The sequence below is a fragment of the Pteronotus mesoamericanus genome, unplaced genomic scaffold, assembly GCF_021234165.1.
Source record: "Pteronotus mesoamericanus isolate MK-2021 breed Mesoamerican mustached bat unplaced genomic scaffold, CSHL_Meso_final contig_256, whole genome shotgun sequence".
NCBI classification, from domain to species: Eukaryota; Metazoa; Chordata; class Mammalia; order Chiroptera; family Mormoopidae; genus Pteronotus; species Pteronotus mesoamericanus.
The window spans coordinates 2,878,154-2,905,265 of record NW_026555108.1 but is presented as its reverse complement, the minus strand read 5'-3'; the positions used below and the strand labels follow the sequence as shown (position 1 = coordinate 2,905,265).

General features: G+C 39.8%; 1 protein-coding gene across 1 annotated transcript in view; it reads left to right on the top strand.

The window, feature by feature from the left end:
* OPHN1 (oligophrenin 1) overlaps positions 1-27,112 on the top strand; it is a 279,618-nt gene that overhangs the window by 134,892 nt on the left and 117,614 nt on the right. The window contains exons 11-15 of the mRNA XM_054574254.1: positions 3,563-3,654; positions 7,841-7,919; positions 10,435-10,468; positions 10,993-11,055; positions 12,010-12,084. Coding sequence (XP_054430229.1) covers positions 3,563-3,654; positions 7,841-7,919; positions 10,435-10,468; positions 10,993-11,055; positions 12,010-12,084 — 343 coding nt within the window. The remainder of the gene's footprint in view (positions 1-3,562; positions 3,655-7,840; positions 7,920-10,434; positions 10,469-10,992; positions 11,056-12,009; positions 12,085-27,112) is intronic.

Sequence of the window (27,112 nt, the reverse complement as noted above, 5' to 3'; positions counted from 1 at the left end):
ACAAAGAAAATTTGCAAAACTGTGGGCGAACTGTGTGTGGAGAGTATGACTTGCTTTTAAGAAGGCTGTGCTATTGGATTTCTTTAAATAGCAAGAGTTTAAAATGTAAACCATTTAGCAAAATTTTTTTTTAGAAAGAGCTAGCCTTTTGCTTAAAGTTGGAATAACCTGTACCTCTCGGTCTAATTAATACTCAATTATCTTTAAGCACTTAATGCTTCTTTTTCTGCCTTCCAAACCTCCCTGCAAGCCCCAAAGTGGCAAGATGAGTTTAATACACTGAGAACATAGTTTATTCACCTGGAAGAATCTGCTATGTTGTGTTGTGTTATGTTATGTTATGTTATGTTACGTTATGTTATATTTGTTGTTAGACCATGCAGCCAAAAGTTTAGTCTGTCATCTTACTTGCGCCTATCTTTATAGGAGTTTTAGGAATACACATACACACTCACACTCAAGTATTTATTGAGATAAAGGCTGATAGACTATTAATATTCTGAAGTAGTTTGATGTGTCCTTTGTAACTGTGTCAGACAGGGTCTTGGTCATGATGTTTAAGGATTTTAATTCCAAGGAAGATCCCTCTTGTGTGTGGCTTGTTCATAGAAAATTAGAGAGGACTGAGATTTAGTGGCACGCTGCTGAAAACTGCTTTTTAGGGGTCTTTAACCACATGTTTGTTGCTCTGCTTCGCATGTGGACTGGAAATGGGATGCAAGTCTAACAAAGTGTACCAGATACGGTTTCCACAACCTTCGTTCATGCCTCTGTGTGGGCCAGATACTCATTCATAGCCCCCAAACTCTCCTTCATTTCCAGTCTGCCGATTGCCAAAACACCTTTCAATGCAATTCTGCAAAATTCGCCTCATGCTGCGGCACAGAATTTGTTCCTGTTCTGTGTGAACTGAGCTGATGTGTCTGGCTGGCAAGTGGTTATAAGCAACACTGCCCTGCAGGCTCTTCCTTTTCTTCTTATACACGCATCACTTCCCAGATGCTGGACCTGAAAGTTCCTCTCTTAGACAGTAAGCTCATTTGGGCCCCGTCTCTCCAGCTCAGAAGCGCCTACTGCCAAGCTCAACACAGAGGCCACAGATGCCACTTTCACATCCTCCTAGAAGGAGAGCCAACCCTCCTTATAGTTTTTCTTCCCCTCTTCCCTTTTCATTGAGCGGCTGCTTGCAAAACTGCAATTGTGTCGCAGCCTCAGCAATTTGACTCTGGGATTACTTATAACCGGAGAAGAGGAACGCGCTTCTCTGTTTAGAAAGAAGGGGAGGTCGAAGTAATCACTTGAATTTCTCTCAGTTGGAGTTGGAAATGACTTCTTGTAAGTTCTCTGACAGTTCCTAACACTAGTTTGTGTTTTAGAAAGGCAAATATTGTAAGTCCTCGAGACTGATAATAGTATCGTAGAAAGCCACCATGTAGTGAATGTCTTCTGCATGCCAGGCTCTGAGGTAAATACTTTCTCTCATGTGTCTCATTCGCTCCCCCAGTGGCACTGTGTCAGACCCATAGCCAGGTCTGAACATGGAGGGATGTATGCTCTTTCTGACTATGGTACTTAGCAGCGTTCCCTACTAGTTCGGCCTGTCAACTTTCATTTGTGTGCTGCTGCTCACTTTACAGATTGCCTTCCCAAACACTGTTCTATAAGATTCTCACCGCTTTCCTCTCAGGCGGTTGTGGTAAGAGGAAACAGGAATTCCTCCTGAGTCTCAAGAACTGGTTTTAAATCCTAGCTCTGTGGCCTGGTAGCTCTTTGATCTGGAGTAAATTACTTGTTGCCCAGTATCATCAGTATCATTTTCCTTCGTAGAAAAATGGCAAGGATGATAATGCAGTCCACAAATGTCTATTGAGCACTAACTCTTTAGTAGGTACTAGAGATAGAAAGGTAAATAACATACTGCCTATGTTGTTCTTGGGGAGTTCTCAGTCAAGTATGGAAATCAGACGTGAAAACATAAAGCTTTCATATAATGTGGGAAACACATAGTGGGCAACATATGGGATTGGGGAAGGACTTTGGAGGAAATTGAAGTGAAACTGAAGTTTGTGGGACAAGTAAGAGTTTAGCCAAAGAACAGAGATACCCATTTCAGGTAGAGGAAATAGTATATGCAAAGTTATGGAGTCATGAAAGCACATGATGTATGTGTGAAATAAGAGTTTTACACTGAACGGGGTGGCTGGAGGTGAATCTGCAGTGGTGGGCAGGGCCACAGCGCCTGAGCTGCAGTGCCACCAAATGGGAGGGAGTTGAGAGTTTACAGAGGGAGGGTGAGTACATGATGCTGTTGCTAATCACTCTCATCTTGAATGACTGCTCATGCTTGATATTGTAAGTGTTGGGGCAGAGAAGGCAGATGGAAGCATGAATTTAGAGTTAAGGTTTTATAGTGCAGGAGCAGCCAAAGAGTAGGCTTTTGTGGGTTGAGTGTGCCCATGGAAGGAAAGTATTGGATGATCAGCTGTACTGGCCAGTTTAGATGGTATAGTGTTCAGACATAGACCTGGCACTTGGGCAGTGTTTCTGAATTTGAGACAGCAACGTGGGGTAGTATCATTCCATTTAATAGTCTGTGAAATGAAGTGAAAATGATTTGCCTTGGGTCACGTAGCTTGTGAATGGCATAACTGAGACCAGACCCCTGGTTTTAAGGTGCCTTGTTGATTGCCATTTCCACTGTACCAACGTTGGGTGACTTTGGGTAAGCCATTTTACCTCTCTGAGCTTCCTCCAAGGGTCATTACAAAGAAAGGTGGATACTAAATACTTCGTGCAATATGTGGCATCTACTAGGTGATTGATCAATAAAGGTTACTTCTCTTACCAGTATCACGTTGTCTCTGTTGAGAAAATAGAGGGAAACTGAACAGTGTGGGACTGGAGAATTATAATCTGTGAACAAATTGGATTTCAATGGCCTAGTTAAGTGCCCACAAGACTAAGGTGGACCAAACTATCCTGAACATATGAAGTACCAAATGCCGCCTTGACTACTCACACATTGTTTTATTTTCCCTACTCCTGCCCTATTTTTGGAGAGGTTGCTTTTGTAAGCCCTGCCGTCCTCAAGAGTCTGGAGCTGGGGAAGAAAAATGTTTGTCTCTCCATCTCCATTGACCACTTTAATGGAAGGAGGGTTATAGAAAGCCGCTTACCCATTGCAATCTCTCTACTTAGACGTCTAATAAAAATTTTATTCTGGACACTTAATGTGATTTGGGCAGCTCATTTCTGCTGCACCCTCGTTACATGACGTGTAATGAGGTTCCTGTTTAATCTACCCCACTTGAAAAAGAGCGATGGCCTACCCTGCATATAATTCATCTTTGTCTCAGCCTTTTATTGATTTTTGGAGCAGGGAGAAACCATCTGCCATCTTGTTACAACTGCCGTTTGAAGTGACAAAGGTTCTCAGTGAGGCTACACATTGCCCCTCCTGCCGTGACACATGCCTTCTAAGTGACACTGAGGACACTGCAAGATGCAGAAGAAGCTTTTGTGCAATTTTTCACATGAACTGTTAATTCTTCTCTTCTTTCAGGGGCCTTTGGACTTAACCCTGAAGTACTGCGTGAGAAGGAAGACAGAGTCTATTGACAAGAGGTTCTGCTTTGATATAGAAACTAATGAAAGGTAAGCTGTGCTGGTGTGAATTGGCAGTGTCCCCATGTACCAGGTGCTGAGCCTGGCTAGGTCTTTTCCTCCATTACCTCCTGTTGAGGAAAATGAGCAAATCTATTCATGACATTGTCTTCTGGGCTCTTGTGGTGGCCCTTCATGGGGATCCCCATTAGACCTGGCCCAGGGCTGGTTCTCTCTGTGCAAACTCCAGTCAGCTTTGTGGCACCTGCTCCAGACAAGAAAAGTCATTCCTAGGATTTATTTGCTGTCAAATATGCAAAAGGTCAGTGTTTGATGATGTTGCAAAAAGGACCAGATAACAAAACTCATTCTTTTTAAAATCTCCTAATGTAACATATAGGAACAAGTGAACTGGAACACATTTTTAAAAGGAGATAGATGAGATGGAGTGTTGTAGTGGTGCTGGGGAGTCAGTCCCCCAGACTTGGGGCAAACATCATACAGACTTTCCCTACTTTGCAGATATTTATGTAAAGTGGAAATAGTTGGATTATGAACTTCCTAATTTCAGTCAAGGTTTACACACTTTGAACTTGGTTGTATTTTTTTTTCTCTCCAGTACCTTCTTTTTCTTTCCCCCCGACCTGAGGAAATGTTATCAGAGGAGAATTGAACCTTTAAACTTTAAAACAAGAGCGCTTGAAGCTCCTTTGGCTAAAGGCATGGCATGTAGGTGGGAGGATGATCCAAAATTCAGTGAATGTATTTCTCTATTTTATTTCAGTCCGTTGTTTCTATGTATTAGGTACTGAGTAATAGATTAGAATTTAACATAATGATCAGTTTCCTAGAAAGGAACTTGAATGTTGAATCACAATATTATAGGACCAAAACTATCAGTGACTGTAATCATAAAGATTAGTCTAAGAGATGAGAGCTTTTAAAATTTTTGATCTAGGAATAAATAACTACTGGTCACTTTCCCCATTTTAAATTTCTGTTTGCAAATATGATTTCTTTCTGGTGTTAGAAATGGATGTTCCCAATCAAAGGAACGGGAAAATGGCTTTTGCTATGGCTTTCCTTTCATGAGCCTTTAATGTCTCTGGCTTTGCAGCATTATGGTGCTTAAAAGAAATTAAAATTTTCTGCCTCTATTTTCATTCTGATTACCTTTTCAGCCTAAATTTGCAAGCTCTTTGCAACATTATTCCCATAGAATCAAAACAATTGCAGGTAATTTGTCTAGAAGCTGAAACTGATTCATATTTATGTGTGTGCACGTAGTGCTATGCATGGCTCATGGTAGACAATACATTTGGTGTTCATTTTTTTCTACCCTGGAAAGCTGAGGATTTCTGAGTCTATAACCCAGGAGTTAAAGTTTCGATGTGTCTATGATTTCAGTTACCACATATTGGGCACGAAAAACATGCCCTCATTTTACAGGTATGGACACCGAGACTTGAATACGTTTAGCTTACGTGCCAAATCAAAGTCATATAGCGGCAAGGCTGAGCTCAAACCCTGGTCTCTAGGTCTCCAAAGCCTATGTTCTTTATAATTGTATTCCGTTGTCTATTATAAGCTCAGTATATATACTGTGCAAAAGAGGGTCAAAAATAACATTGAACAGGTGCTGAGGTGCCTCTGCACATGGGAGGTTTTCTGAGGGATGTGATGTCTGCTTTCCTGGCGAGTCATTCTGATAGAAGGAACAGGGTCGTGCTTCCCAGCAGGCATCAGGCACCTGTACTCATTTGAGTCTTTTTTTTTCTATTTCAGGAGTAGAGGATAACTTTATATTAGTGTTCCTGCCAGTATTTGAAGCCACAGGTTCATAGTCCCTCAGAGTTTGAATGGCAATAATAATAACAGCAGCAGCAGCAGCAGCAGCAGCAGCAGCAGCAGCAGCAAGACAACTGCTGACATTTGCTGAATATACTTCCTGTGTGCCAAGCGCTGTTCTCAACCCTTTTAAGTGATCATTTCCTTTAGTCCTCACCACAGTCTCCTGAGGTAGGGGGTATTATTATCCCAGTCTTACAAAGGAAGACAAGGAGACAGAGAGAAGTTAAGCATCTCAGATTACACAGCTAGAAAGTAGTGGAGTTAGGATGTAGTGAATCCAGGCATTCTATTCTCCAGGCTCACACTTGAAATTACTACATTCTGCTGCACATACACTCTTGTGTGCCTTTTTGTTCCAGATGGGTGGCTGAGACCTCAGGGAGGGCAAAGGATTGGTCTAAGGTCCTAATAGCAGATGCTGAACTAGAAGTCAGTACTCTTTCTACTTTGTCGTCCTGTTCTTAGCAATATGGTTCTTTGAATTTGACTTTCTGTAACACTTAACCTCCAAATGCTTCATGAATAGTCACTTATTTATTCTTTCAGCTTCTCTGCAAGGTCCGGCCATGACACACATTGGCTTTTCGATTTCCCAGACAGGGAAGCTGAGTTCCAGAAGGGTTGTAATATCGTATCTGGTCCTCAGTTTCTGCTTTTCTGTCATGCCTATTTGCTGGCTCGCCATCCTTCTGACTTTAGGATTCAGCTACATAGCTGCCTTTACAAGGATTTCTAGACACATTCATAAGGTGTATACAAAAGCTTGTGTGTTTCTAAGAGAAAGGTAAACTTGAAAGAGTCCAGTGTCCAAAGCCACGTCCTGGTTTTCAATAGATTCTTGCTTAAAGATGATTGTGGAGCTTTCTTTTTTAAGGAGGACTTTAATGAAGCAAGAGCTCGAAGGGCAGGTAGAACAGGAATCCCATGGTATCAGAACTGAGAAGGACCTTCAGCTTCTCTGTTCCAATACCCTTAGGAACAATGAAACAGGCCCAGAGAGGCCCATTGACTTTTTCAGGGTCTCTTATTATCGCTCTTATCATTTCATGACTCTGAAAGAGGCTTTATCTTATAGAAGTAGTAAGAACAGGCTTCTCATAATGGCCCAGTAAGGCAGAGTGCAAGGACGTTTCATGCTTGGAATAACTTGGTCAAGCCCACATTTCCGGTTTGGTTTTGGAAGGTCTAAAAAGACAATACATAGTATACCAACTTGGGATATCTCTGGATATAGATAGCCTGCAAACACTATATTACGCCATGTATAATGCACACATTTTTGCCCAAATATTTCAGGGAAAAATAAGGATGTGCATCATACATGGGTAGTACTAATTCTGTATGTATATAAACGTTTCAATTTTTAAATTTATGCTTGTGTGTTAAAAGCGTAACTGTAGAAAGCAACAATGATATCCATATGCAAAATAATACCCTGGAAAATGATAATAGGTTTTGTTCCTAAATATAAATAAATAAAAAATTCAATTAAAAATTAAAATGAAAGGTTTTTTTCCTTAAAAGTTTGGGCCCAAAATGTGGGTCCACATTATACAAGGCAAAATACAGTAAATAGGACAAAATTGGGGTTGAGGCCCTCTGCCGTGCAGAGGAGGCCTTGTAGTGTACTGGTTAAGAAAGAACATGGCTGTCAGGCCAGAGCTACTAAATTCAAATCCTCTTCCACTCTACTTACCCGCTATGTGAACTCGGGTAACCTATCTATTCTTCACTTACCCCTTCTGTCCAATAGGATTTTTAAAAACTATGGTATCTGCTTTATAGGCTTCCTGGAGGAGATTAAACAAAGTAATGCCTGCAAAGTACTTAGAACAGAACCTGGTACCTAGTGAACATTTAATAATTCTTAGCTGTTATTATTAGTCACAAGATTGCTTAACTAAGCCAAAGGGCCTTGTGCCTGGGGCCGAGCATGTTTTTGAGTTCTTTCCACCTGGACATGAGCCAGTACATCCTAGGAGGTGGAAGTAGCAGAGCCATTTTCCTGAAGATGAATGTGTCTGTGATGAGCATACTCACCCTTAGAGCCCAGACCTAATGGCTGGCTTCTGAGAGAGGCAGAGAGAACGTCAGCTTGGCTCCAGCAATATAGGGCCAATTTAAGTGTACATTATGGTAACGCATCTTGGCAACTGCCTTCCTATTTCCTTGCCCAACCCTAGCATGAGGCGGCCAAGATACCGCCTCAGGGTTCCCAAAGTTACTGTTCTTTAAATGTTCTGCTGTTTTTTTCCCGATGAAAAGAGATTTTGAAAAATTGGAGTTATACATGCCTGTTCCTACTCAGTGGAGGACCTTAGATCACAAGACTCCATTCTCTCAGGTGAGTTTTCTGCTTTCAGCTTCTCATTTTTCTCCCCCTTAGGCCAGGAACCATAACGCTGCAAGCCCTTTCAGAAGCTAACAGAAGGCTGTGGATGGAGGCCATGGATGGGAAAGAGCCTGTAAGTTACCTCACACGCGGGAGATGCTCTGCAGCGCAGCGCAGCGAAGCGCGGTGTGTGAGTGCCCTCTAGTGGTACAAGTGGGCCTAGGACAGTTAAAGGGTAGCGTGGCAGCGTCTCTGACTCAAAATTGTTAGAGCTAGAAAGAATTTTATTGATTCACTATCTCTTGTTCAACAAGTAAGGCAACTTGAGTTCCAGAGAGGGGGAGGCACTTCTCTAGGAGCAGCGTCACAGAAGACATGGAAGCTGGGCCTAGAATCCAGGGCTTGTAGCACCTTGCTCCAGTTTTAGAGTATGCAGCTGTGCCTACAAGATCTTAAAGAAAACTGAGCCTCTTCGCAGGTTCATACAATTAATATATATTCATATAGAAGGATCGAAAATACTTGACATGGCTGTGAACAAGCATTTATTAAGGTTTTATGTAAAGTTGTTTTGCTGCCCCTTCTTATGCCCCCAAGTCAGCTCATTACCTTCACAATAGTGGAAGTGATGGCTTTGTTACCTTGGAGCCAAATATGTACTGCTCTGTTTAGGTGAATGTTGCATAGGAGGACAGGCAATACCTTAAAAGGTTTGTGATGATCCTATAAAGACCAATATGAACAGTCATAAACCATTGAAAAGCATTTCCTGTCTTCAAAGTCTTCCCAGTAGGTTTCTCCTAGTGGCATATGAAATAACATCAGCTTCATAGTGTTAGAATGCCAGAGGCCTAGATTTGGATGCTGGTCCTGCCAGTCAGTGCTTGTGTGACCTTGAGTGAGTTATTTCATCTCTCTGACACTCAGTTTCCTTCTCTTCAGTAAAATGGCTTTAATAATCTCTGTTCTACCTACCTCACAGGGTTGCTTTACAAATCAAATGAAAGCTGATCTGTCAACCATAATGTGATATATTAACTTTAGGTGCTTCTAAGTGGTCTGAAACATGGGTGCAAAGCTGTTGAGATTCAACAGTATTTGGATACAGTCTAATCTCCTTGCTTTACTCAAGGTTAAAACTTGCTAGGAGGGGAAATATATTCCAGGGGTTTCTTTGTGTGCACCCTTGGTGCCATGGAATCCAAAGAGGAAATGCACAGATCCCAGACTGCATTTATAGCAACCAAGAAGGTAGATATAAATGACAAGTGATGTCATGAGGACTGCCGTCCAGAAAGTGATTCTGGACCTGTCCCCTCCTCCCCTCCCAGAGACCTGGAGCTTAACTATTACATGTCTTTGCTGTTTCTCTCGGAGGATGCTAGGAGGCTCAGCAAGGCATTTTACTCTTAAATCTTTACTCCTGAACTTGCTCTCCCTTTAGGTTTTAAAGATTGAACCACGCAGAAGGCTTTTTGTGGAGAAGGATGTCTGAACATGGGCCCACTGAATGCGGATCCTTACCAACTTGATTATGGCAGACTTTTCACAAATATCTTACTTATCCAAGTGGCAGCAAGGGCTGGCCAACATGGACACCTCTCTCACTGAAATACTCATGGGTTTACACACATAGGCAGATAAATTTCTTTTAAAAGGAGAGCTTGTTAAAGAAGACTGACTCTAACAGATGGCATATAGGGGGCTTATTTCCTGCAGCCGCACATTGCTAATGGTTGTTGCTGCTTTACTTAACACCCTGATCTATTCATCTTACACATCTTCTGTGTGCCTTTGCTTGTAAAGTGTCAAAGAAGATCAGGATTTGAAAAAACATGTATTCCAGCCCTGATCATCTTAGAGATACGAATTTTGAAGTCTAGAGGATGAAAATAACAAGCCCTAGATTTCAAAATAAGGTAGAGGCAGAATCGAAACTAGATTTGAAGAGCCAAGGATCTGTTCTTTGGTCTCTCCATAGCTATCACAGTATAGACTTCAAGATGACGCAGAGAAATCTCAGTCAGTGCATGGATCTTTTTCCTATGGACACTTGTCATTCCACAGAGAAACACCTATGAACTAGGTTTGGGGTGTGGGAGATACACATCACATAAATTGTACCATCAGTGCCCATTACCCAGGTATGCATGAGAAATCCACTTTCTTCTTTTGTAAAATTTATTTCCAGGGAGGAGAAGGGAGAGAGAAAAAGAGGGAGAGAAACATCAATGTGTGGTTGCCCACTGGGGATCGGCCCGCAACCCAGGCACATGCCCTACCCTGGGAACTGAACTGGTGACCCTTTGCTTTGCAGGCCGGTGCTCAATCCACTGAGTCACATCAGCTAAGGCAAAATTAAAGCTGGTCTGTCAACCATAATGTGATATATTAACTTTCATTTCACTTTCTTCTTGCTCCATCGGGAAAACTCTCCAAGCTTTCCTTAAGTAAATGTCTAAGAGGGCTACAACTTCAGGTGCAGCGAGCAGTGTGAAATCCAGTGTAATCTTCAGGGATTGTTATTTCAACTGTTTCTTAGGGACCTGGGCAGAGATGATTCTGTCGAGCCCACTTTTCCTCCTTATTAAAGCCTTTGAGTCATTAATGGTTTTGATTTAATGTTATGTGTTTCTCTTCTTTTGTAGATCTACCACAGCCCCATAACGAAACAGGAAGAAAGTGAGTCAATTTCTCATCTACTGACATTAGAACTGGCGCCTGTCTTAATCATAGTAAATGCTGTCATCAATGATATGTGATGTCAATGCAAGTGTGTTTATGGGTGCCGTAGTAGGGAATGAAATTCAGACCTATTTTTTTAAATGCATCTATTGATTGAACTAAGGAAGTCTCTTTATCTTAGTTTATGGTGGGAGTAGCTGTACAAATAAAAAGAAACACATTATACCCTTCTTGTTCTAGGCACATGATAGAAACTATGTGCTTTCAGCCTAACATTTCACAGTTGCTGTTGCTCATGCCTAAAGCAAATACAATGCAAAGGGCTAACTAAAAGCATTCTGTGTTATATAGAGTAAAAACTCTCCCCCCACCTAAGCAAAGGACCTTTCGACGTAAGGGTAATAGATTACCAAGAAAACCCCTCATTCTCTCGCTGTAGTCTCTTAGCATGATGACTGCATGCTTGGCCGGTGAAGCTTGTTGCAGCAGGGTCTAACTCTCCTTTCCTTTGCTTCAAACAGTGGAGCTGAATGAAGTGGGCTTCAAGTTCGTTAGAAAGTGCATCAATGTCATTGAGACCACAGGTAAGATGGTGAACCATCCCCTTGGCGGTGTTTGAATTCAGCCACTCTGACATTATCCTGGGGCAGTTTCTCAAAAGTACCAATCATGTCGTCTATTGGTCAGGACCCATTTCAGGAATAGGCACTGTTTATTGACCACTAGACCTTGACCACTAGACACAATTTGCATCATTTTAGTGAATTTCTAACCAGCAGTGCCCAAGCCTATTTCGATAATTTGTGGCTTCCTGCTTTGAAAGAGAAAGAGCTTCAAATGGCTTATAAAGTATTCGTAAGTACTACATAGCCCTCCTCAACTAGTATTATGGTGGTAGTCCTAAATAAATAAGAATTTATTTTTTTGCCACAATACACATGGGTCTAAAAATTGCAGGGGGAAAAGCTAAGCTCAGAGAAATGTGGACTAAGCATTTTTCCAGGTTGATGATACTCTCTAGTTTCTCTCTGACAATATGTAGAATATGGGCCAGTGAACTGTATGAGCAGTTTCTTTTTTTTCCTTTGAAATGTTGCTTCAGTCTTCTCCATGCACAGAAATGGCTTTTTGTTTGACATCTGCCATACTCCTGCCCTCTCTTCCTTTATGTACTCAGGGACATCTTGAAGATTGATATTGCTGTGTTTTCAATTAGATCCTAGCTCTTTTCCAAGATAGCAACAGCATCTTCAGTCTGCTACCCACCTAAGCATATTCTCCTGTTACAGAGTGTGTTCACTTCTGTTAGATTAATGAGGGCTTGGTACAATCCAAATGAAAGTATGAAGAGAACAATTTGGAGTGATGCTCTAGGACTCTTTCCCTACCGCAGGGGAGGGCCGGAGAGCTTGGAGAGCATAGAGAGAACCTTTATGTTTGAACTGACTCCGGTGTGTGAGTACCTCCTGTCTCTACCCTGAGGTAGATGAAAACTCTATAGCTGTATAAGCAAACTTGACCTGATTTTCTTTCCCTAGGAATCAAGACAGAGGGATTGTACCGTACCGTGGGCAGCAATATTCAGGTTCAGAAGCTGCTGAATGCCTTTTTTGGTAACAATTTTAATTTCATAATTCTTATTTGGAATTGTTAATGTATTAGGAAATTGGGCTATAAGAGAAAGGAGATGTATATATTTTCAAAGGTAAAATATACACATATTTGCCTACCCTGCCTCAGAGACAATCTTGCCTTGGAAGAAATGACTGGCATTTCTCCTTCCTCACATCTTATTTTGTCCTCAAATCCTTTGCAATCTGGCTTCGCCCGCAACCTCTCTACTGGAACTACTCTGACCAGGCTTAGACGGTATAATCTTGTGAAATCCAATTGACTACTTGCATTCTTGATCTTGCTTGATCTCCTATCGACCACCAGCTTCTTTTTGAAACTTTATCCTAACAGGACTTCTCCAACTCAACGGTCTTCTGATCCTTGTAATATCTTGTATTATTCAAGTGACTCTTGTCCGTTCCTTTTTGTTCTTATCCTATAAATCTTGTTGGGTTGTTTCCCAGCATTCTATCATTGCCCTCCTTTGCTTCTTTTTCTATGTGTTTTCTCTAATGGTTGATTTTTATCCTATTTATGGGTCACATTTGTCTGTTTTTAATATGTCTAGTATTTTTATTGGATGCTGGGCATGGTAACTTATTGAATCTCAATTTTGTTGAGTTCTTTTCAAGAGGGTTGGATTTTCTTATGCACGCAGTTATTTGTAGATCAGCTTGGTCCATTTGAGGCTTTTTAAAAAGCTTATTAGGACAGACATAAAGTATCCTTTACTGGCTACTTTAGTCCTACTACAGTGTACCTAGCATATTGTGGGCACTCAGTAACTGTCCCTTCAGTGGAACTCTGAGATCATATTGGGCTCCAGAAACTAAGTATTTCATAATGACTGGAGCAGAGGGATGAGATGGGGCGTGGAGAACAAGGGACTGGATATATTGACAGGGCTCCTTGATGCAGTTGAGCCTCAATTAAACAAAGGTCTAATGTCTTTTGTTTCTTCATTCTTACTGGTTGGAACTTAAACATCTTCTAGCTCTATATGAGTTCTGGGAATTGTTCAGCTTAAAGCTTCCTTTTATTTCTTTGCCTAACGTCATGGATTTTCATCCTAGTCACTCATGGCTTAGTATTCAGCAACAGACTTAAGGGGGTCTGAAGGTACTTTTTTTGTTTCATTTTTGTTTGTTTGTTTTCAGTTCTTTCCCTACACAGTTCCCCTTTTTTTTCAGGTGCACTGCTCTGCAAATTCTAGCTGCCTCAGTCTCTCTGAACTTTGACCTTTGTCTCTTCAACTGAGCAAGACTTCCATGCTTAGCTTGAATTCTCACCATCTAGAAAGTGCTTTCAGGTAGCAAGCTGTGGCGATGGTAGGACTTACCTTATTTGTTTCCCCCTTTTCAGTAATAGTCCTGTACTGTCCATTGTTCAGTGCCTACAAACAACTCTTTCGTATATTTTGTACAGTGTTCTAATCATTACAAGTTGAGGGCAAGCCTGGTACCAAGTATTTCAACATGGCTGGAAGTGGAAGTAAAGTGTTCCTTACTAGGACCTGTGTGCTGACAGCACACAGAAAAAATCTCTAGTCTGGACATCATCTCATGAGTTTTAAACTCATGTATCTATTTGCCTATTGGACCTGTGCTTCTCAGACCTACATAGTCATGGCACACATCACAGTCACCATGTATGCATAGCACACCCTGATAAATGGACAAAACTGATCATAGCTGAGGTGGTAAGCTCCAAAGGCTGAGGGACTCAGGTTTGGAATTGTTGCACAAATAAGCTCTATGCAAGTAAGGTGTTGCACAGGTATAATAATTCGATTATTTGATATGTCCCAAACTAAACTCATTGTTTTTCTCTTCCTACACACCTGCTCTTCCTCCTTTTGTGAATGGTGGTGCACTATCTCATAAACTTAGTGAAGAAATTGAACACAGGAAGGTGCAGTTTTGATAAAGTACTTATTTTTTTTTCCTGTGATGTATAACTTAACCTTCCACAACCCTGCAGGCCTGATATCTGAACTCTCCTTAGCATTTGAGGGTGTTGTACTATACTGTCATACCAGGTGTGGAGTTTTTGTATTACAGAATACATCATTAGTGCCTCAATATCTGTTTTCATTGATCACTTACATTATTGGCTTTTAGAAACTCAAGTTGTCATATTCCTGGCCAATCTACATCCCATTTTATAAGCAAAAGGACACTTTTTCACATATAAAATGGCTAACAACATGGCCCAGGAGGTTTAATCTGTGAAAAGTTGTTTAACTCAGATCAACTGTTTAGAATTGTTTTTGTAGTATCACTGCATTCTTCTACCTGATCTAAAACTTAAAAAAATGCCATGCTAGGTATCCTACTGAGTCTTTAACAGGCTTCAATCTGACTGAAATGGTTTCCTCAAAACACACATGACTGTGCAATTTGATTCAAATATCATGGAAAGTGGAAGCATTGGTATATTGCATCTACTCACCATCAACTTCCAAATATCAGTACTCATAGGAATCTCTGAAAAATAGACCAGAAAGTTCTGGATTTAATATGTATAAGTATAATATAGAATACTGTTATTTTACTGATTTATATATAAAACTGGTAATCTTTGATCCCTGCCCCAAATATAAGAACTTGTAGATCTGGTGATGATTCTCATTCATTTATTGCTTTATGTACCAAGTATTTGAGTACCTGCTAAGGGCAGGCATTACACTCAGGGCTATGGATTAAATAGTGAACATACCACTTGCATTTCCTATCTCTGTGGGGTTTACATTCTGCAGGGAAGATACTCAGCTAGCTTACAGTTTATAATTACTGTATTTGCTGTGTATGATGTGCTCCCATGTATAATGTGCACCCACATTTTTGGCCCAACTTTTCTGGAAAAAATCTTTTGTTTTAATTTTTTAATTCAATTTTTTATTATTTATATTTAGAAGCAAAACCAATTATTGTATTCCACGGTATATTTTGCATATGGATATCATTGCTTTCTAGAGTTACACTTTTAATGCATAAGCATAAATAAAAGAATTAAAGACATTTATAGAGATACAGTATCAGTACCCATGTATATTGCACATCCTTATTTTTTCTTAAAGAATTTGGACAAAACACTGCGTCTTATACATGGCAAAATATGAGTATGTGGGGAGCGCTCCCTTCTAAACTTCTTCCATGTTATGTATTCTGGGAGTTCTCCCTGGTATCCTCAAAGTTGTCTTGCTTCTTTTCACTCTACCCAGATCTATTCCCACACCACTAGGGGCTGGTTTCCTTGGCTTCACATAGGCTCACCGTGATATATCCAGGATGAAGAGCACTCATTTTCTGTTGCTGACACACCATTGTTACCTCTCCTCTTTTCTTATGTTTTGTTCTCCATGCCAGTCAAAAGCACTCGTCCAGGTATTTTTTTTTTTAATCCGAACAACCTGGAAGCTACTTTCTGTATTGCATGACCATGGGCTTTCTTCTATTGTTTGCTAAAGCCTTCCATTCTTCCCCTACTGAAAATCTGCACTTTTGGCAAAGAAAATAACACAGACTGCAAAGTCAAAGAGGACACGTTTCCAATCAATAATTATTTTTCAATCAGTCTGTAAGTTGGTTAGTCACATCCTCCCCGCATTGTTGCAGGATGCCCTATGTGAATGGATCCTATGAACTGTAAGGGACAGAGTCTCCACTCTGCTGAATTCATCATAAACTACCTTGGTCACAGAGGAGCTAATTTGATCACCTCAGAGACAGCTTGGTATCGCATCTAAGACTTTTGCTTCTCCACTCTTTGCAAAGTCATCGTTATCTTATTCATGATAATACCTACTGTTATTATAATCTTGATAATCATAATTATGCTTACGATAATGCCAGTGTACCTAGCATATTGTGGGCACTCAGTAACTGTCCCTTCAGTGGAACCCTGAGATCACATTGGGCTCCAGAGACTAAGTATTTCATAATGACTGGAGCAGAGGGGTGAGATGGGGCACAGAGAACAAGGGACTGGATATATTGACAGGGCTCCTTGATGCAGTTGAGCCTCATTATGAATCACCCACAGAAAAGCATTCTTCCTATAGTGCTGCTACCATGCCAGAGGCCTACAGAGTTAAACAGAGGAGAAATTGGCATAGCGAGTGAAATCACAAATCACTGCTGAGATGTTACTAATTTATGTATTTAAATTTCTCCTTTCACCTTTATGCTATTAGAAGAAAACACATTTAATTTTCAGAAACCAAGTGGCACACCTAGCATAATCATTTGTAGACAGTTAAGTAGAATAGAAATGTGCACATATATATGATAGTAGACATTTTTATATGGCTAATAGTAGACACTTTGTAAGGAAAAGTATTCAGCACCTGAAAATTTAGCTTTAGTAGTAAATTCGCATATATCTAGTCAAAAAGATAATAAATATATGTCAAACAGAAGCAAATTCAGATAATGTGACCTCTTTGACTGAAGGATAAATAAGTCCTATAGCAAAGAAAACACAACCATATCAGGAGCTGCAGAACTTGACCTCCTTAAATCAACTATACATGTTAATAGACTTTATTACATTCTTGTATAGTGGGGAGTTTTAACTTTTAATATGCATCGAAAGGCTTTTATTCCTAAGGCCAGATCTCTGTATGTGCGTATATGTATGTATGTGTGTGTATATGTGTATAGTCTGTCTAGAAGGTATCCAGCCATGTAATATTAAAAATAGAGACATTTATTGAAGAAGATACAAGATACAAGAAACACTGTAGACAGGACAATGGCACCTCAGTGGTGTTTAAAGTAGGTACCTTGGGACCTCACACAGTTCTTCCAGTCACTATCAGCTGCCCGGTTGTATTTTCCTGAATCTCATCAATGGTCTGAAATCTCTTCCCATTCAAAGGTAATTTTAGTTTGGGGAAAAGCCTGAAGTTTCAGGGTGCCAAATATAGACTTTAGGAGGGCTGAGTCACCTGGGTGATTTGATGTTTCGCCAAAAAACTCTGCATGAAATGTGATGCATGAGCAGGTGCATTGTTGTGACGAAGCGGCCAATTATGAGTTGCCCAGAGCTGTGGCCTTCTGAGTCATCTGAATAGTTTCTGGAGGAACATTCAAACTTAACTCAAAATTTGATCCAGATTCGTTGCTGTACTCACTTAGTCATTTTGAATATGATGGCCACACAGTACACATGCTCACTCAATGGCATCTATCACCATCTCTGACTAGTACAGTGAAGTCATCATTGTTCACACATGCACATTCCAGTCCATTCCCCTTGGATGCCAGGTTATGTTGATGTTGTGAAAACCATTGTCATTATATCATTATATTAACAATGGCTGAACTTTCTCTAGACAGACTATATGTATATATTTTGACTTGTGGTCCTCTTACTCCTTGTCTTTACACCAGTGTTATAGCTTACTCCATCTCATTCATTCATTCATTCACCCAGGGTTTATTGAATGCCTTACTATGTGGTAGACACTAGGGTATATGGAGACTGTTTACCTCCCTTTACTATTCTTTGCCCACCCAGTTAATTCTTGTTCATTAATTAGACTTCTGTTTAGGTATTGTATTCTCTGGAGGCAAACTTCATCTCACTGAAAACAGTTCTGTACTGTGCACTGTATCTGTTATTATGCATTTCCTGCTGTGATGTAATTCCTTCTGGGCTTATCTGACCTGCCTCACTGTGAGTGTCTAGATGAGAGGGGCTATTTCTTAATATCATGTACATAGACTATCCAGAGTTTCTAGAATCATAATTTAATGGAATATGACTGTGGGCCTTTAATATCCTTCATTTCCTCCTGGAATTCCTAGGAACATCTGAATTTGGGGACAGATACTGTTAACACTAGATTACCAGATTAATATTTAGAAACAGTATGTAAGCAGAACGGGCTACAAAACTTGTGATACGGGGCATCTATTTTCAACATCAACTTCAGTGCCTCCAAGGAGCCCTCAAATCAGTCTCTTATCCATTGCCCAGTTCAAACTTGGTGCTTATAGCACTGGATACTATTTGTTTTTTTAATTAATGATTTTATTTATTTATTTTTAGAGAGAGGGGAAGGGAGGGAGAAAGAGGGGGAGAGAAACATCAATGTGTGGTTGCCTCTCATGTGCCCCCCACCGGGGACCTGGCCCACAACCCAGGCATGTGCCCCAATTGGGAATTGAACCTGCGCCCCTTCAGTTAGCAGGCCAGCACTCCATCCACTGAGCCACACCAGCCAGGACAGCTCTGCATATTTTTTGGACATCAGCTTTTCACTGCTCTTTGATTTCTAAAAAGGTAGTAGTATGTTCTTTAGTCCCCACATATTTGTGTTTTTTTTCCAGTTTTCTTGTATTTGATCTCTAATCTCAACCATTGTGGTCAGAAAAGATGTTTGATATTATTTCAGTCTTTTAAAATTTATTCAGACTTGTTTTGTGGTCTAACATGTAATCTGTCCTGAAGGCTGTTCCATGTGCACTTGAAAAGAATGTGTATCCTGCTGTTTTGGGAAGGAGTGTTTTATATACAAAGGGGGGACCCAAAAATACCCTGGGATTTATTTATAAAAGATTGGGTATTCATTCTTACATGCTTAAATCTCAGTCACTTTCAAAGTGCTCTCCTTTTGATTCGATACAGCTATCGAGACTTCTTTTCAACTGCTCAAAACAGTTTTTGAACTCATTGATTTTGATGCCTTTTAGTGGTTCTGGTGGTTTTTGTTTCACCTCTTCCACATCAGGAAAATGTTTCCCTTCAAGGAATTTCTTTCATCAGGGGAAACAACAACAACAAAAAAACGTTGCTTGGGGCGAGATTGGTGAATAGGGAGAGTAGGGCATGGGGGTCATGCTGTTTTTTGGCAGGTGCATTTGGAAATCACCCATCAATGAAATGGAGAAACGTGTTGAAAAAGTCTTCAAAAAAATTCACTGAAGCCGAACTCAGCCTCTCACAACAACGCCATCTGGCATACTGATACAGATGGGTTCCTAGAACACTCACCTAGCAGGGGAAGCCTATATTCCAAGGGGACAGCCCTCCAGAGGATAATTCTGCATTTTTTGGGGTCCCCCCCTCATATATCTATTAATTGCATGTGATCTAACGTGTCTTTTAAAGTCAGTGTTTCCTTGGTAATTTTCTGTCTGGATGATATATCCATTGATGTAAATAGGATGTTAAAGCCCCCTACTTTTATTGTTATACTGTCAATCTCTTTTTATGTATATTAATATTCGCTTTATGTATTTATGTGCTCCTATGTAAGGTGCATAGATGTTTACAAGTGTCACATTCACTTGTTGAATTGATTCCTTTGTCATTATGGAATACCTTTGATTATCTCTTGTACAGTCTTAGTTTTAAAGTCTGTTTTGTAAGATATAAATATTGCTGCACCAGCTTTTCTTTCATTTCTATCTTCATGGGATATCTTTTTCTTTCCCTTCACTTTCAGTCTCTCTGTGTCTTTAGATCTGAAGTGAGTCTCTTGTAGGCAGCATATGTATAACTCTTGCTTTTAAAAAATCCATTCAGACATCCTATGTCTTTTGATTTAATTATTTAGTCCATTTACATTCAAAGTAATTATTGATAAGTATGCATTTATTACCATTTTGTTAATAGTTTTCTGGTTGTTTTTATAGTTCTATTTTACTTTCTTCTCTTGCTTTCTTAACTTTGTGATTTGTTGACTCTTTTAGTGTTATGCTTGGGTTCTGTTCTCTTCATTTTTGTGTGTCTACTATAGGGTTTTGGTTTCTGAATACCATGACATTCATATATGGCAACCTATGTATATAGCAGTTTATTTTAAGTTGATTGTCTCTTAGGTCTGATCACATTCTAAAAGCACTATATTGTTACTACTTTCCCATGTTTTATGGTTTTGATGTCATATTTTGCATCTTTTTGTATGTGATTTTTTCCTTAATTATTGTAGATACAGGTGATTTTTTACTACTTTTGTCCTTTAATTGTCATATGAGCTTTATAAGTGATTGATCCACTACCTTTCGTGTATGTTGGCCTTTACCAGTGAGATATTCTCTTACATGAATTTTTCATTTATAGTTTTGGCCTTTTCTTTTTTTTAAGTTTTTTTTTTTTTTTTTTTTTTAGAGAGAGGGAAAGGGAGGGAGAAAGAGAAGGAGAGAAATGTCGACATGTGAGAGAAACATAGACCCGTTGCCTCCCGCATGCCCCCAACCAGCGAACTGGTCCACAACCCAGACATGTGCCGTGACCAGGAATTGAACCTGCCACCTTTCACTTCACAGGCTGGTGCTCAATCCACTGAGCCACACCAGTCAAGGCAGCCTTTTCTTTTCTGCTTAAATAAATCCCTTTACCCTTTCCTTTAATGCCAGTTTAGTGGTGCTGAACTCTCTTAGCTTTTGCTTGTCTGGGAAACTCTGTCTTTCAATCAATTCTGAATGATAGTCTTCCCAGATATAGTAGTCTTGGATGTAGGGTTTTTTTCCCCTTTCATCACTTTGAATATATTATGGTGTCTGTCCTCTCTGGCCTGCAAAGTTTCTGCTGAAAAATCAGCTATCAATATTATGGGAGTTGTAAGTCCCATATATGTAACTGGCTGTTTTACTCTTGCTGCTTTTAAGATTTTCTTGATATCTTTTTTTACTTTAAATATAGAAACTTTACTGTATTTTTTTCTGTTACCATTTAGTCCCCTTATACCTCACTTCCCTTAGCAATTTTTTTGTTTTTTAATTTAATTTATTGGAATGACATGGATTAGTAAAATATATAGGTTTCAGGTGTACAATTTTATGATACATCATCTGTCTATTATATTATGTGTTTGCTGCCCCAAGTTAAGTCTCCTTCCATCAGCATTTATCTCCCCTTTACCTTCTTCTACCTTCCCACATCCCTCTTTCCCCCTGGTAATCACTAGGATGTTGTCTGTGTCTATGAGGTTTTTTTCTTAATCCCTTCACCTTTTTCACTCAACCCTGTAACCCACCTTCACTCTGACAGCTGTCAGCCTGTTCTCTGTATCTATGAGTCTGTCCCCATTTTCCTTGTTAGTTTATTTTGTTTATTAGATTACACATATGAGATCACATGGTATTTGTCTTTCTCTGACTGGCTTGTTTCACTTGGCGTAATGTTCTTCAGGCCTATCTATGCTGTCGCAAAGGGTAAGATTTCCTTCTTTTATATGGCTGAGTAGTATTCCATTGTATAAATGTCCCACAGCTTTTTTATCCCCCCATCAACTGATGGATACTTGGTATATCTTAAACTTTTGACACTTTAACGTTGATGTGTTTTGGTGTGGGTCTCTTTGGGTTCATTTTATTTGGGAATTTATATGTTTCCTGAACTGGTACATCTCCTTCACCAGGTTAGCGAAGTTTTCAGCTTTTATTTCTTCAAGTAGATTTTCTGTCCCTTTCTTTCCTCCTTCTGGGATCACTATAATGCAAAAGTTAGTACAGTTGATATCCCAAAGGTCCTTTAAACTAATCCCACTTTAAAATTTCTTTGTTTGCTGTTCCAATGGGTGATTTCCACTATTTTGTCTCCTAGTTTGCTGAATATTCTTTTCGCATCGTCCAATCTGCTGTTAATTCCCTTTAGTGTAATTTCATTTTAGTTATTCTTCAATCTCATTTGATCCTTTTTTATATTTTCTATCTTTGTGTTGAAATTCTCACTGTGAAATTTTCTTTGGTGAATTTGGGGCATAGTGTTATAATCATTACTTTGAACTCTTTACCTGGTAGGTTACTTATCTCTGTTTTGTTCAGTTATTTTTCTGAAGCTTTGTCATGAGTTTTCATTTAGAACATACTCCTTTATCTCCTCATTTTTTTGCCTAGCTCCATTTGTTTCTATGTATTAGGTAGATCAGTTACATCTCCCTGTCTTGAAAGAGTGGTTTTATGTAGAAGGTGTTCTGTGGGGTCTTGTGGCACAATCTCCCCTGGTCACCAGTGCCAGGTGCTCTAGCAGTTTCCATTGTGTACATTGTGTGCACTCACCTGTTTTGGTTTGGTGTGATTTCCAGGGTGTGCTGGTAGGAAGGATTTTCCCACAGCAACCACACCCCAGGCCAGCTGGCTGTGAGGTTTAGCCTCGGCACTTGCCAACATGCTGGTGGACAGGGCAGGTCCCTGGCCTGGCTATCTGCGAGGTCTGGCTATGGCTGTAATAGGTGCACTGTTGGGTGGGGTTGACCTCTGACCTGGTCATTGGCAAGGCCCAGCTACAACTGCTGCCCATTCTGATAGATGGGGCTGTTGCCTACCCTGTGATGCCTGGCTGTGGTTGCTGTGGGAACACTTCTGTGTAGGTCAGACCCCTGCTGTTACTTGCTTGCTGCTGGGTTTTACCATGATGACTGCTTCCAGCACAATTATGTGCGCAGTGGGCCTTTATCGCTGCTGCGTGGAAGGCAAGACCTTGGCTACTGAGGGTACAGTGGTGTGTGGGATCTTGCTCTTGAGTTGGCAGCTATTTCTGAGGGGTGCTGATGCCAGGTGAGGCCACCTGCTTGGTGTGGTGGTACAGGACCTTCTTTGGAGGGGTGCTGGTGCAATCTGAGCCCATCCCTCTACTGTGGAAGGGTGAGAGTTGTTTCTGAGGGACACTGGTACCTGCTGAATCTGCATGCTGGGTGTAGGACTGGAAATGCTTCGTGAGGGTCCTAATGTAGGCTGAGGCTGCCTGCTTTTTGTGGTAGAGTGGGAACCACTTTGGAGGTGTGCCAGCTGGAATGGACAGGTTGGGTGGTCCGGTCCTCCAACACGTGAGTGTGGAGTGAACAGTGTTAGCAAGTTTGAATGTCAAAAATGGTACCTGCCACCACCAGGCCAGCCAGGGTGAAGGAGAATAAAAAAAAATGGTACCCATCAGCAATTCCATCCCCAGAGAAAGTTCTAACAGATACCCACTCCTCCAGCATTTGCCTTACGGTGGAATCTCAGTTTCCTACAGTGCTTGCAAGTGTAAGCTTGACTGTTTTTTATAGCCAGATATTATGGGTGTATGGGGCTGGGAAGCCTATGCAGGGCTCAAATCCCTCAATCCTCAGGGGGCACCTCTACAGTTGATATATACTTACCACTTGTGGGTCATTGCGCTGTGAGTGTGGGTCCTTATTAGACTGTGTCTCTGCTCCTCTTATTGTCTTAATGTGTCTTGTTCTTTACATTCTTAGTTGCAGAATATCTGTTTTGCTAGTCTTCAGGTAGTTCTCAGTGATAGCTTTTCTATACATAGTTGTAGCCTTACTGTGTTGTGGAAGAGGGCAAGATTAGGATGTTCTGGCTCCTCCCTCTTGACCCCGATTTCCTGTTTGTCTTTTCCCTTGATCAAGGAAAGAATAGCCATTCTTTATTCTTTGAACAATGTAAGTCCATTTGTCATTGGGTCACCATTTGTTCATTAAGGACAAGATAAACCATCTGTTGACACTTGGTATTTGGGTAACCAGCTGGGAGGATTTCTAGGTGTTGGCGTTCATACGGTCCCAAGTGGCACACAAGCAGTAATTGCATGCGTGAATGTTGCCCATACATGATCTGTTGTGTTGATTTTTTTTTTTGAAGTTTTAATCAAATTGTCTAGTTTCAGCTTGCAGGGCTTTCGGAAGTTGGCAGCTTTAGTCCTTTGCGATTGCCAAGACAGAAGGCTAGGAAAAATTGGAAATGTTAATTCGGAGAGTTGGAGCCAGATCTCAAAGGAAACTAGAATAATTGAGAATTTGGTAGGTACTGACAAAATGTAATTTAGCAAGAGAGAAAAAGGAGCTCAAAGGCAATGAAAGGAACTACAATTTAATAACCTTTGAAGGTGTGCTATAGTTTTTCTTTGAAACATAAATGTCTTTCATTTTGATTTTTTTCTTACAAAGCCAGTCTGTTTTCATTAGATTTGACCTGATTATTTAAATAAATGTAGCAAGAATGGTAATTGATTATATAGGCATCTTTATATACTTTGCTGGAACTTTCCATAAGGAATCTAAGTTTATGTGGATATCCCATTTTTCCTAGCTACATTTATTGAGAAGACTGTCCTTTCCCCATTGAATGGTCCTGCTACCCTTGTCAAAAATCATTTCAACATATATGGGGGCATTTATTTCTGGTTCCTCTATTTTGTCTATTAGTCTATGCCTCTTTATGCCAGTACCACACTTTTTCCCCCACAGTTACAATTTTTATTAATCTTACGATGAGAACTTTTAAGATCTCAAAACAGTGTTTTACAACATTGTTTGATTATAGTAGCTTTGTAAAAGACAAACAATTAAGGGGATGATTTTATTTAGACTGTTGTAATAGGGAGAACCTTTATCAGTGAGATGCATCTCATAGGAGACAAATGAAATTTGGGGTTTTATAGAAGCAGATAAAGGCAGTTATCATGAATTTTACATGAGTCATATATGAAAGGATGGAGATGTGCCTTACGAGTGAGGAGGGTAGGGAGTCCATTGAAGTTAGTTGTTTCTTAGGAGCAAAAGGATGGGGAAAATTCTAAACCATCCCTGTTTCCTTAGAGCACAGGGTTCAGGTAAAGTTCACCATTGTCACATAGTTAAGTAAACTCCTTTTCTTGCCAAAATTTGGGTTAAAATATTATCCTGGATTTTGAACAGAAAATAATTAGGTTGTTTTTCTACTTAGATATTAAAGAAGAAAAACCTGCTTTAGCTTAAATAGTTACATTTCTTTTGTAGTCGTGCTACACTTTATTTTTTCCAGCCAAGTATGTTAAACCTATAACCAAATGTAAACTCAAATTACTCTCTCCCTTCCAAATACTTTGTATGTGACTCAGAAGACTTTTTTTTATATACTTAGGAAACATAATTATTAGGTTTACAGTATAAAGTTTGTTCCTACATCTCTTTCTCCATTTTTATTGGTGAAACAGTCTCACAAATAGTGATGTTTATATCCATACTATGCAAGATAAAATTTCTAACTTTTTCACACAAAAGCTGAATATTTTAAGTTTCTTAAGGTTTTAGATCAACCATCATAGCAAGACCAATCATACATTTTTATAATCCTAAGTATTAAAGTTATATTTTTCCTATTCTTGAATCATTGAAACTACTTTCTTGCTATCAAAAGTAGCTGACTCTTTTTTCTATTAAAAACATACTTTCTAACAGGTGTGAAGTGATATCTCATTTTGGTTTGAATTTGCATTTCTTTGATGATTAGTGATGCTGAGCATTTTTTAATGTCTATTGGCCATCTGTATGTCCTCTTTGGTGACGTGTCTATTCAGGTTCTTTGCCCACTTTTTAATTGGATTATTTATTATTTTTAGTGTTGAGTTGTCTGTGTTCTTTATAAATTTTGGGTATTAACCCCTTATTGGATATATCATTGTCAAATATCTACTCCCATTTAGTAGGTTGTCTTTTCCTTTTGTTGATGGTTTCATTTTCTGTGAAAAAAATTTTTAGTTTAGTGCAGACCCATTTGCTTACTTTTTCTTTTGTTTCCCTTGTCCGAGGAGACATGTCAGGAAAAATATTGCTAAGAGAAATGTCAGAGCCCTGGCCAGTGTGGCTCAGTTGGTTGGAGTGTTATTGAAGGGTTGCGAGTTTGATTCCCAATCAGGGCACATACCCAGGTTGTGGTTTGATCCCCCGTTGGTGTGCATACAAGAAGACAACCAATCTCTGTTTCTCTCTTGCACTGATGTTTCTCTCTCTCTCTTTTCCCCTCCTCTTTCTCTCTCTCCCTTTCTCTCTCTCTGAAAGTAGTGAAAAAAATGTCCTCTGGTGAGGATTAAATAAAACAAAAATTTTACTACCTAGTCAGAATGCTGTCATCAATAAATCAACAAAAAACAAGTGCTGGCAGGGATGTGGAGAAAAGGGAACCCTCATGCACTGTTGGTGGGAAAGCAGACTGGTGCAGCCACAGTGGAAAACAGTGTGGAATTCCCTCAAAAAACTAAAAATGGAGCTGCCTTATAACCCAGTGATTTCACTTCTGGGAATATATCTAAAGAAACCTAAAACACTAATGTGAAAAAAATATATGCACCCTTATTTTCATTGTAGCATTATTTACAATAGCTAAGTTATGGAAGCAGCCCAAATGCCCATCATTAGACAGGTAGATTAAAAAAAACTGTAGTACATATATACAATGGAATATTGACCATAAAAAAATGAAATCTTACCATTTGCAACAGCATAAATGGACCGAGAGGGCATTATGTAACATCAAATAAGTCAGAGAAAAACAAATACCATATGATTTTACTTTATGTGGAATCTGAAGGACAAAATAAATGAATAAACAAAACAGAAACAGACTCATAAATACAGAGAGCAGATTGGTGGTTGCCAGAAGAGAGGGAGGTTGGGGTATGGGTGAAAAAGTTGAAGAGATTAATAAGTTCAAATTGGCCCTGGGCAGTGTGGTCAGTTGGTTGGAATTTCATCCTATAAACTAAAAGGTCGTGGGTTTGAGTCCCATCAGGGCACATGTCTAAGTTGTGAGCTGGGTCCCCACTCGGGGTGCGTGCAAGAAGCAGCTGATTGATGTTCCTCTCTCACATCAATGTTTCTCTCCCTGTCTTTCTTCCTCCCTTCCCCTCTCTCTAAAATCAATAAGCATGTCCTCAGGTGAGAATAAAAAAAAGAAGTACAAATTGGGGTTGCTACAAAATAGTCACAGGGATATAAAGTACAGCATAGGAAATATAGTAATTAATTTTATAATAAACATGAATGGTGCCAGGTGGGTATTTGAAACGTTGGAGAGGATCACTTTGTAACCACTATGCTCTATACCTAAAACTAACACAAAATAGTATTGACTGTAAACTGTAATTGAAAAATAATGTTAAGTGAAATAAGCCAGTCAGAGAGACAAGTACCATGTGATTCCACTTATATGTGGAATCGAATTAATAAAATAAACTGACAAACAAAATTAAAACAGAACCATGAGTACATGGGGTAGACTGACAGCTTTGGAGGGAGTATTGGGATCTGGATGAAAGAAGATGAAGGGA